The sequence below is a fragment of the Lucilia sericata genome, unplaced genomic scaffold (genome assembly GCF_015586225.1).
Source record: "Lucilia sericata isolate MDLA Ls3-8-SP2 unplaced genomic scaffold, ASM1558622v1 Contig000546F_arrow, whole genome shotgun sequence".
In the NCBI taxonomy this organism is placed as follows: domain Eukaryota; kingdom Metazoa; phylum Arthropoda; class Insecta; order Diptera; family Calliphoridae; genus Lucilia; species Lucilia sericata.
In genome coordinates this window covers 39,094-51,926 of record NW_023994556.1, presented here as the reverse complement: position 1 = coordinate 51,926, position 12,833 = coordinate 39,094, and the positions used below count along the sequence as shown (strand labels likewise).

Below are 12,833 nucleotides of genomic sequence, written 5' to 3'. Positions count from 1 at the left end.
CTATAGACTAGACTATAGACTAGACTATAGACTAGACTATATAGACTAGACTATAGACTAGACTATAGACTAGACTATAGACTAGACTATAGACTAGACTATAGACTAGACTATAGACTAGACTATAGACTAGACTATAGACTAGACTATAGACTAGACTATAGACTAGACTATAGACTAGACTATAGACTAGACTATAGACTAGACTATAGACTAGACTATAGACTAGACTATAGACTAGACTATAGACTAGACTATAGACTAGACTATAGACTAGACTATAGACTAGACTATAGACTAGACTATAGACTAGACTATAGACTAGACTATAGACTAGACTATAGACTAGACTATAGACTAGACTATAGACTAGACTATAGACTAGACTATAGACTAGACTATAGACTAGACTATAGACTAGACTATAGACTAGACTATAGACTAGACTATAGACTAGACTATAGACTAGACTATAGACTAGACTATAGACTAGACTATAGACTAGACTATAGACTAGACTATAGACTAGACTATAGACTAGACTATAGACTAGACTATAGACTAGACTATAGACTAGACTATAGACTAGACTATAGACTAGACTATAGACTAGACTAGACTAGACTAGACTATAGACTAGACTATAGACTAGACTATAGACTAGACTATAGACTAGACTATAGACTAGACTATAGACTAGACTATAGACTAGACTATAGACTAGACTATAGACTAGACTATAGACTAGACTATAGACTAAACTATAGACTAGACTAGACTAGACTATAGACTAGACTAGACTAGACTATAGACTAGACTAGACTATAGACTAGACTAGACTATAGACTAGACTATAGACTAGACTATAGACTAGACTATAGACTAGACTATAGACTAGACTATAGACTAGACTATAGACTAGACTATAGACTAGACTATAGACTAGACTATAGACTAGACTATAGACTAGACTATAGACTAGCCTATAGACTAGACTATAGACTAGACTATAGACTAGACTGTAGACTAGACTATAGACTAGACTGTAGACTAGACTGTAGACTGCATTATAGACTAGATATTCCAGAAGCACTTTGCTTCTTTATACATTGTTTATACGCGTAGGGGACTAAACTAAGGTGATGTCAGTCAATCAAGGATCATTCTTACATAATTTGATCGATAGGCGAGTTGTATAGTACGAAATATTACAATATGTTTGTGAATAAGTTTCTCTCAACTTGAGCTGAAGTTTACGTTATTCTTATTGCTAACAGTGTATTGAACATTATTATTAAATACAGTTTGTTGTTACAAAATAATTCATGATTTATGAAATCAGTTTTGCTCATAATTTGTATGTAACATACATACACTTGAGAAGCTAAGGAGTTTTTGTTTAAGGGTCTCCCCCTTTTCCCTTTTGCTGTTGCAACAATTTTAAATTAAATTTACACACGTTGTATGTTATTGATGCATACATATTGTTGCTAACAACCTAGCAAATACTGGGTAATGTCTTTTGAATGACTACTACATATCGTCTAGATTACATAGAAGTAGTTTAATAAGATCTGACCAATAATGTGTTATATAAATACTTTCTAATTCCTTAGTTATCTTGCCTATGAGGCTATAAAAGCAGTTTTTTCATATGATTTACAATGACTATTTTTTTGAATTATTTATAAAAATTTTAACTCCTTATATGGTAATTAAAGTTTTTGCTGGGATGTTTTAAATGTTTTTAGTTATTTTTTATTTTAAAAGAAGTATACACTTAAGGAAAAGTCTCACATTTTATAAAAATGTATAAAACAGTTTCATAGGTTTTTGCTCACTTTGTTCCTGCTTCTCTTTCACTTCACTCTATTCTAATTATACACGTTTATTTCTATAAAAAAATGTTATTTTCCAAACAAATTTATATGTAAATTTTTTTTATAAAACATCATCACCACTTAAATTACGTTAAAGTAGTTTCTAAAGTGTAACAATATTTCATGTTTTATATCTTAAACATCATCGTAAATTGTGTTGAAAAATTATTATTTTAAATTGTTCTGTGTGATGGGAATTTAAAACATAAACACTGAACAGCTGCTATGAACTTCTACTGTTGCTGTTGTTTTGCTCACTGATCAACATAGATTTATAATGTAAAACACAACTTAATAGTGTTATACAATAATTATTTAATAATATTATAACAAACAACAATTATGAATACCTGTAACACTGTTAGCTAAAACAATAGTTAAAAGAAGAAACTCCCACCCTAGATTGAGCAGTAATAGAGTAAACAATAGATATTAGATAAAGCAAAAAAAAAAAACAAAAACAACAACACTCTTAACAGAATTTAATTGTTTAGAAAAGATTAAATGATTAAGTTTAACTGCTCATAGTTTTAAACATAGTTATAGAGTCTTAGTAAAACCTCTATATCAGTTGTTGGGGTTTTATATTACAACAACTAATGTGACAGTTCCTTACTAAATAAATAGTAATAATACAAAAATACTTTTTTGCAAAGCTATTGTAGTATATCATGTAACCACCGTAGAGTCTATTAACCATGTTTATAGACTTGTTGATGGTATTACCCAATAGCAGCCGCAACAAATTCCCATAATTATTTAGCTTGAACAAAATTTGTAATAAAATCCGATATATGTATGTACAAACCATGAGCCTAGCTGGATTTTTGTTTAAAATCATGAGATCAAATTACCACTAGAATTGAATTCAAAACCAGAAATAACAAAATGTTTATCATGGAATTTTTTTGTGCTTATTGTTTTTGTTACTTTTATTTTTAAAGTACATTGACTGTTTAGTGTAATGTCAAGTAATTGTGTGAAAAGTAACAATGTTAAAATGAAAGCATAATAGTTAAAAGAATGAAATCAAGTTAATCGGTTTAATAATGTATTGAAATTACATAATAATTAATGAAATTACAGAAATTAGCTTAAGGTCTTTAATATCCTATTACTGTTATGTTAATTTTTCAGACAACGAATTATTTCTCAATACTATTGGTATTAAAATAATCTATAGCTCTATAGTTTCTCTATATTTCCAAACGTGGAATAAACTGGACTGTATTTTGAGAAGGTTTCTTAATATCCAACAATCGAGAAGTTGGATTCATTTATTTCTGTTCTGTAGCAATAAACCCTGTAGCTGAAATATAACATAATTGTGCAATTCACAATAAAGAATACGACATACTACGCTACAGCGCCGATTGTGAATTGGGCAAATGTATATATGAAGCACCAAAGATCATTAATAGTACGATCCTTTTCCGCAACAAACTTATAACGTTTTAAGTTCTCAATTTTCCAATAGAAATTATAGTCTACGAAAATATCTTATGGACAATCGAATCGAAAGAAGAATGAGAAGTCTCCTCAGTGGAAGCAATTGCGAGGTTAGTTTGATGGTACGAACACATACTACATACACTACTACACCAAATTGGACGAGCGGAATGTAAGGAATGTAGAGCACAGACTCTGACAAAGCCAGGTCTTATATACAAATGCTTCGGGAGCGATAATATATGGGATATAACATTCCTAAGGAATATTGTTTGGAGAATTTTAAACAAAATGGATGAACGGAATGCAAGGCCTTTCACCAAACAATTGGGAAGCGATATTATACCATATGTAACATTTCTAGAGAATATTAATTAGAAAATTATGTAACGAAAATGGATTTCTTTAAGTCAAGACTAATTTACTCCGAATTTCACAACAGGCTCGTTAATATCCTCCTATTCAACCTAAACTAATATTTAAATGCTTTGGCGACACCCTTTAACAGTTAGATCAGCATTCTGATTCGTCTTCCGGAATAATAATATACCTTACTCGAATGGTAATATCGGTTTAATCGTTTTTGAAAATATCTTTTTCTACGAATTCCCAGGCAAAATTTAATCTGTATTGAACATAGTTAGGTATTTGAAATATTTCCCTTCTTTCGGAATTAACTCACTGATGCAGTTACCTATTTCGAAAGATTCTTAACTTCTTCGGACTGTTTTTAAAATAGAGTTTCTCCGATAGTCAATTAATACTCTAAAGTATGCTCTACTAGACCTTATTTGTCATCGGCTTGCATCTTCTTCTTCTTTTGGACGATCCTTAATACCTTAAGCAGGTGTGTCTTCGATTGTAACTGTTATTTTAAATTGTTTGTCAATTCTTTAACGGTCCAATTGGATACTTCTTCTTTGTAACTTTTTTATATTAAAGCCATATATCTGGGGACCTTATATGGGGGCTAAGATTAAATATAGACACAAGTTAACCCTACTATAATTTCTGAGTATTTCAGACATCTAGTACTTCCCTCGCGAATCCTGTCGTGTTATCCATAGACTAACGGACGGACCTAGCTTGATCGTGTGAGAATCTAATAAGAATCCAGAAATATGGATCTTAGACCATATATTTTTTTAAGGTGATCACTAAAAGTGTGTGTATTTATTTCAAACTATGTAATTGTAAAAGAAATTATACTTTCTAAGTACTGTTTACAGCGCAAAAAAAAATTTAAAGAACTCAACATTAACATTATGTATGTATACAATTTGACTTACTATCTGTTTTTGTACACTTCCTAGGGAGTTGACACAATAATTTGACAGTTTAATTGCATATGACAGTTAGGCATAATACTTATTATTCAATTTAGGCATAAACATACATTTATGTAAAATTCAACAGAGGATTCAAAATACCTAATTTAAAACATTAAGGTTAAGTGATTTATAAAATTTTTTATAAATACCTATATACATACATACATATATAAATGACACATAAATTTGAAATAATTAAAGGATCTTAGGAATAATTTTTTAAACTTAAAGATTCTTAAATAAAACTACAATTTTGAAAGCAATTTTTAAGTGTAATTATGATGACTTTTATATAAAATATTTTTAAAGGATTTAAAAATCATTCAAAAGCTTCACATAAGCTCTTTATTGTTTTCCTTTGAAACAATGCCAAATGTTAAGTTGTTTAAACAACTTAAATCTGTCTCAGTCCGCTCTAGACGTGTATTTCATTCCTATATATTTTTATTTAATAAGTTCTTTAGCAAATTATTATTTCATTCCTTTGGAATTTTTTTTATTTAGAGGCGATTAAAGTTCTCTTACTCAACTGTTTTTTTTTTATCTAACTGCCATAACCCATCGACATTCATTCCATTTGCCTAACGTTACACTTCACTTAGCACACAACACAAATGAGTAATGCTCGCATTCAGTACCAACATTCATATCAGTCAAATAGTATTCCAAGTATGTTAACAAGACTTGGAAGAAAAAAAACATACAACCAACCAACCAGCCAGCCAGTCAACCAACAGTTGTTAATAAAACAAGTAAGAGTGTTATATTCGGCAGTGCCGAATCTCATATACCCACCATCAAACCGTATGCCGTAAAAGGAATGCTCCCCTATAAACATCAGGGTGATGTTTGGAATATGGCTTAAGACAATTATGGACCGAGCTCTTTTGAACTAACAAAATATTAATTTTTAAAAACCAAATATTTTATTTCAATTCTTAAACCGTGAGCGTCAATTATGAACCGATACTCATAAAATTTTGTACATAGATTTCGTTTGTATAGAACTTGCTTATGCGCCATACTCGTATTTTAAATAAGGAACACTCGTATTTTATTAACCAAAACTCTTTCCTGAAGGGAACCTTTTATAGGGGCTAGGGTCAGTTATAAATCAGTCCTCATTAAATTCGGAATGAAGAATTATGTTCCTAAGTATAAACTTTTTTATGTCGATTTTAACCGCTGTACTTGTAATTATCTGAGTTTTCTTCATCAAATTTTCTAAAGAGGATCTCATATGTGGTGTATGGTCAATTGTTGACCTATCCTCATAACTTTTTGTAGACTGATTTTGGTTCATATAAAACTTGTTTACATTGAATATCATCGCTGTTCTCGCATTTGTATGCTAGCAATTAGCGTTCATGTAATTTTAAAAAGGGGCTTATATAGGGGTTTAGGGTGAATTACCGACACATTCCGCATGAAATTCGGAGCGAATTTCATAACCGTATTTCATAAATCATATTTTTAAGCCAGTAATGATCGTTTAAGAAATTTTCTGAAGGGGACCTTGTATGGGCGGTAGGGTAAATTATGGACCGATCCTCCCTAAATTTGGTGGAGAGATTTTGGCACGCATTAAACTTATGTGCGTCAATTTTCGTCACTACATTCATATTTTTAAGCCAGTAATGAGCAGTATAGTTATTTGCAGAGGGGGACCTTATATGGGGGAAGGGTCACTTATAGGCCTATCCAAAAAAAAAAATTGTTACAGAGATTTTGGCTCGTAAGAAACTTACGTGTGTAACATTTCATCGCTTTACTCGTATTTTTAAGACAGTAATGAGCGTTAAAGCTATTTCCTGAAGTGGACCCAATAGGGGGAGAAGGGCTAATTATGGACCTATCCATAATAAAAGTTATTTAAAAGATTTTGGCTCGCGAGGAACTTAATTGTGTAAAATTTTATTGCTATATTCGTATTTTGTAGCCAGTAATGAGCGTTAAAGTCATTTTCAGAAGGGGACCTTATATGGGGGGTAGGGTCATTTATGGGCCGATCTTAAAAAAAATTCGTAGAGCGATTTCGGTTCGTAAGAAACTTACTTATACCGAATTTCATCGCTATACTCGCATTTTTGGACCAGTAATGAGCGTTAAAGCAATTTTCTAAAGGGGACCTTATATGAGGGGTAGGGTCAATTATGGACCGATCCTCAAAAAATTTAATAGAGAGATTTTGGCTCACATGAAACTTATTTATGTCGAATTTCATCGCTATACTTGCATTTTGGGTCAGTAATGAGTATTAAAGTCATTTTCAGAAGGGGACCTTATATGGAGGGTAGGGTCATTTATGGGCCGATCCTAAAAAAAACTGGTTAAAAGGTTTTGGTTCGTAAGAAACTTACTTATACTGAATTTTATCGCTATACCCTAATTTTTAGGCCAGTAATGAGTGTTAAAGTCATTTTCTGAAGGGGACCTTATGTGGGGGGTAGGGTCATTTATGGGCCGATCCTCAAAAAATTTCGTAGAAAGATTTTGGCTCATATGGAACTTATTTATGTCGAATTTCATCGATATACTTGTACTTCTAAAGCAGTTATGACCGTTGAAGCTGTTTTTTGGAGGTCCACTTGTATGGGGGCTATCCGAAAAAGTGGACCGATATTGCCCATTTTCAATACCAAACAAACCTTAACAATAGAAAATATTTATGCAAAATTTCAACTGTCTAGCTCCTCTCGTGTGGTTCCTATCGTGATTTCAACAGACAGACGGACGGACGGACGGACAGACGGACGGACAGACGGACGGACATGGCTAGATCGTCTTAGAATTTAATAAGGACCCGGAATATATATACTTTTATGGGTCTATGACCAATATTTCGATGTGTTACAAACGGAATGACAAAATCAATATACCCCCCATCTTTTTTGATGGTGGGTATAAAAACAACATTGAAACAAAACAGCCAACGCATATTTAACACACTCCCGTACAAAATGATTCATCCGCATATTGTTTAGACAGACATACTGCCAATGTACAAACGAACTAACCATTAACAGAAAACCCGAAATCAGGCTATAGACAGTTAAAGAATGGAGAGAGCTTATATTTTATGGAATCCTTTTTTGTTTGGTTAAAGCTTTTTGTGTTCGTAACTTTTTGAAAGAAATAAATGTATGAACAAGACAATAAACAAATTGGCATGAATCATACACGCATAACAAATAAGAAAATTTAAATACAATTTAAACTATGTTGGTATTAACCCTAAAACGGTTATAGGGGTTTTAAATTAATTGCATTATCTTGCCAACAAGGTTTATGACTAAATTCCGCATAATCCCTTTCCTTTTGGTCATTGACTTATCTAAGCAAGGGCATTATACTAATAACTTTCAGATACGACGCCTCAAACTCTATTCCATTCTGAAGAATAAGCTGGCGATAGCTAGCATTCTTAAGATTTTATATCTATACAGATATTTGATTTATATAATAAAATCCAGACCTTACCAATCGTCAGATGTTTCAGATTCAGCCTGTAGCAGTAAAATATCTCAATAGGTCGTTGAGTCTGGACACAGATTCTTAACGAAGTATATTTGCCCAGGAATCTATTCCTCTTAACAGCTAGGGATAGGCATTCACAGAAAACTGTTTTCTCTTTATTCCTATTTATACAAATTCGGCAAAACTCCTTGCCTGTCTGCATAGCATCCAATGTCCAGTTATTACGGAAATACCTGCGATATATCATGTCTATTTCGGGTTATAAATAGACTTGTGCATTTCCCATTGAAAGAAGGACACATTAGCCTGATCTCTCTACATATATGTCCAGATTATTCCATCTATTTTCAGTCTTTTGAAGGAAAACTTGCAGATATTGCTTTTAATAAATCCGGAATGTACTTTCGAGAGTTTTACGGCTGTAGCACTGACCTTTATCTTTAATCTAACTGAAGGTACAATTAGTTTATACGTTTCGTTCCTTGGCTAATCAGCTGTTTCGTTTTTTTAGGTTAGATATAAAGTATTTACCCAGGATTCTATTCCTCTTGATAGCTAATTCAGGGCATTCAAAGAGAAGGAGGAAGCCCGCTTCCTTTTTACCCCAATTCTTGCAACTGCGACAGAATTCGTAGAAGGGAAGCTCCAAACGTCCAATCATCCGTCGTCTACTTATTACTGCAAGCAACATCGATATATCCCATCTATTTCGCATTTCCCATCGAAAGAAGGACACTTTATTCCCTCTGAAGCACTGACTGAAGGCACATTTTTTACGTTTCGTTCCGTGACGAAACAGCTGATACTTTTTTAACTTACGATCGTTAATTTAATCGTGAACTTGACATTAAGTTTTCGTAAGTCCAAAACGAAGCAGTTGAGAATGTATATCATCAATGTTCAACTAAAGCTTGAGAGCAGATTCGTATTCAGTGCAGATCAATTCCAGAGAAAAGTTAACCTTTGTCTTTGGGTTTCGACTTCTTGACCAGTATTAACATAAACTGGTGTTGTTGACTGAATGGGAATTAAATCAAGGCCGCACTTGCTAACCACTTAAATAGCAAAGATAATAGATCAATCCAATCTAATGGTTCCCGATAAAATCCATTCGATTTAATTCATATACAACAGGCTTAATTACCGCTAGGAGGATCTTATTATTCACTAAATTTGTGTCATTTATATTAGATTCAACAATTTTGACGTGAATGGACACTTTAAATATGTTGGATCCGATTTTAGTGATCATTTCAATTTATCAAAATCTTCTTAACTCTCTAAGTTTTTAATAAAACACCATAGAACCTAACAAGATTATTTATTTAAATCGAAAAAAAAAAATACAAACACAATTTTTAAAAAGATAAACATGTTTTCCCCTGTTAATCTCTAGCCAGACAACAAAAATTTTATATTTTATATAGTAAACGATCAATCATTTAATAAAATCTACACACATAAACTGCTTGTAAAACAATTATTAATTGAATTTATTTCTTATTAATTTACAGTTTAAAATAAAATATTGTTACGGATTATTAAACACTTAAACCACCCACATCTTTGGCAAACGGAAGACTTAATTTTCAGCTAGTATAACAAATAAACATTAGACGAAAGAGAAAAGTAGTGTGTGGTGACAGCCAACAGCAGCTCGCCAGCCACAACATAAATTGCAGTCAGAAGCACCATCACCATTATTACCACCTACGCTTAAGTGATTTACTTTTCCCCTTCAGTAATTCTCGGTACATACATTTTGATAGCCCCAAAGAAACCAAATTTCATAGAAACACACAAAACAAACCCAGTTGTCGCCTTCGTTATAGTTGTAGTCTCTAATCATACCAAAGAAGATGCAGTGCGGTCTAGAACAAATGAACGATAGTGAACGTTCACCAAATCGAACAAATTTACGGGTGAATTTCAATGAGAAGGGTTCGGAAGTTAAAGAGCGTCGTGAAAAGTTCCTCACCGCTAAATATGGTTCACATCAAATGAGTTTAATACGTAAACGTTTGGCTGTCGAGATGTGGTTGTACGATGAATTGCAGAAACTCTTCGATCCGCCGGTAAGTTAAAAGTGATCTTTTATTTTATTATATTTGTATTTCATTTAGAGAGTATTTTGTATTTTTAGTCTTTGTTTATAGTTTGTAAATGATTTTGTTTTTTTGTTCATTTTATTGTTTATTGTTTAGTTTGGAAGTTAATCATCATCATTTCATTCTGCTGTGTTTATTATTATGATTTGTGTGTTTATTTTAAATTTATGGTTTATTTTTGTGTTTTTTAGAGCGAAGCCATTGATGTGGATATTGATGAAATTCTAGATATGGATACAGACGATATAAGAAGATCTCATTTAATTGTAAGTAAAAGTTTTTTTCTTCTAAATTAGGAAATTTTTGTTTACTTCATCGAAATTTAGTATATTTTACGATATTCTGTACAAGTTTAAAATGTTTGTTTATATTTTATCTTGTAATCATTTAAATCGATCTTATTTGCTCGTTACTATTAAGAGATCGTACCAACTTGAAGTTTGTTTTCATTCCAAAGCATATCGATAAATTAAACAGAGCATCGAGTATAGATGAAACTGTATGATTCACCACAAATTTATATGCTATCATTAAGCCTCCAATGAAGTTCGATCGAAGGGATACTGGTAGTAATCCTTAATAGATCGTTTGGTTATATCAAATCATTTACAACTCCAATGGAGTAATTGTTCTTTGCGATAACTATATCGATAGAACGAGATCATTTATACTGTTCCATTACACCTAACTTCCTATGAAAAGAACATGTAGAGAAATCGATCTATCGAAGATCACTGATTTTTCCGGTTTATATTATATGTTCAATTGATTACATTTTACTAAAATATATATATATATATCGATATTCCATTGTCCTAATTGCTTGTATCCAGAGTCCAGTGAGTGGAAAATAACTTTTATTCTGAATAAAGAATTCACATACTTTCCAATCCCAACATGTGTTAACTATAAGGAATCGTGTTCAATGAATTTGATCCAAATACCTTGGGAGCGATATTTCATTCATAAAATCTCACGCTACACTAAAAGTTCTTAGGACAACATTCATACTTAGATAATTTTCCAAAGATGTACTTATACGGATTTGAAGTACCATATATCCTCACATAGACCTAACCTACTAGACTTTCCAATGAAACATTGAAAAAATGGTATTTTTCGATTTTGTCGTGACAGTTCAACTTAAACATCATTTGAAGGAAGCCAACGATTTATGGCAAGACTTCCCAATTTATCATAATCATATAGCATTACAGCTTCGTTCGCAGCCGTCCTCTTCTTCTCGTACCTCCGATGTAGTAGTTTAGCATTAACTTTTATGGTCTACTATCGTCCATGCGTGCTACATGTCCTGCCCATCATATTCGTTGCGTCTTTATACATTTTACTATGTCCTCACCGTTGCATACTCGAGCAGTTCGTCATTGCCTCTTTGGATATAGTTTCCATTACCACGTAAAGAGCCCAACATTTTCCGTAAAATTCTCCTTATTCTTAGACGCTGCTGATCGCCAGCCGTCATGGCCCATGTTTTGCATCCATATGTACCAGTTGGTCTGATTATGGTCTTGCAGATGTTCAGTTTACATGCTTTCGAAACTAATTTGGACGTAAAGATTTTCCTCTGCGCAAAATACTCTTTATTTGCCGTAGATATACGATCACTGTTCTTAAATGGTCTTCATTAGCGTGCGGTATTGCTCTCCTATCTATACTATCAAAGGCCTGCCTGAAGTCGATGATGTAACATATTCGCAAAATTTTTCACAGTTCAATTTTCGAAGGAATAGTTGTTCAACTGTTGATCTGCCTGGTCGAAATCCTCCAAGAAATTCTCCCAATATATTGGATGCAGCTTCGGTTAGTCTCTCGTAGAAAATATTGGTAAAGATCTTGCAGCAAAAGTCCAATAGTGTGATTCCTCTATAGTTCTCGCATGAACTCTTGTCGGTCTTCTTGTGGATTGGTACGATAAGACCGACAGCCCATGATTTTGGTAGCAGTTCCTGGTTTCATATATTAAGTATCAGTTTCGAGTGTGCTTCTATCGCCGTCATCACCTATTGCCTGCATGAGTTCAGTTGTAATTCTATCTTCTCCGGGTGCTTTGTTAGTCTTCATTCTCTTAAACATTCTCAAGATATCCTTCCTAACTGATAGTCGTATATCTTCTTCGTTATCATGAAGTGAGAATTTGCGTCGACAGGATCATTGTCATATAAATCGCTGAAGTGCTCTCCCCACCGTTGTAGGATATCACCATCTTATGTAAGAGTTGCGCCGTTTTTGGGTTTATAGTTGGCAATCTTGGGTTGAAAACTTTTTGCTTCCGGTTGTAGTTTCTTGTAGAATTGACTTCCCAATTGGAAGTGCTAATTTGCATTCCGAATGCATAATATGCATATGTATATTATACATTTGTGGCACATATTTTACTACTTATCTGCAATACAATTACCAGTATCAGTTCCATGTCCTTACATCCATAAGAATTAATATCTCGATATATCATTAGGATAAGTCTTTGAAAACATATGTTTCAATTGTAATACCTTTTTTCTTTTTATTTCATTTTACAGAGATTATTATCAGTCTGCAAACGCCCGCAATCTGACATATCGGTGAGT

General features: G+C 32.8%; 1 protein-coding gene across 1 annotated transcript in view; it reads left to right on the top strand.

Moving 5' to 3' along the window:
* The window catches only part of LOC119606030 (protein phosphatase 1 regulatory subunit 14B), a 57,811-nt gene that overhangs the window by 42,833 nt on the left and 2,145 nt on the right, over positions 1-12,833 (top strand). Inside the window, exons 3-5 of the mRNA XM_037959395.1 lie at positions 9,652-10,212; positions 10,437-10,511; positions 12,786-12,827. Coding sequence (XP_037815323.1) covers positions 9,997-10,212; positions 10,437-10,511; positions 12,786-12,827 — 333 coding nt within the window. The 5' untranslated portion in view covers positions 9,652-9,996. The remainder of the gene's footprint in view (positions 1-9,651; positions 10,213-10,436; positions 10,512-12,785; positions 12,828-12,833) is intronic.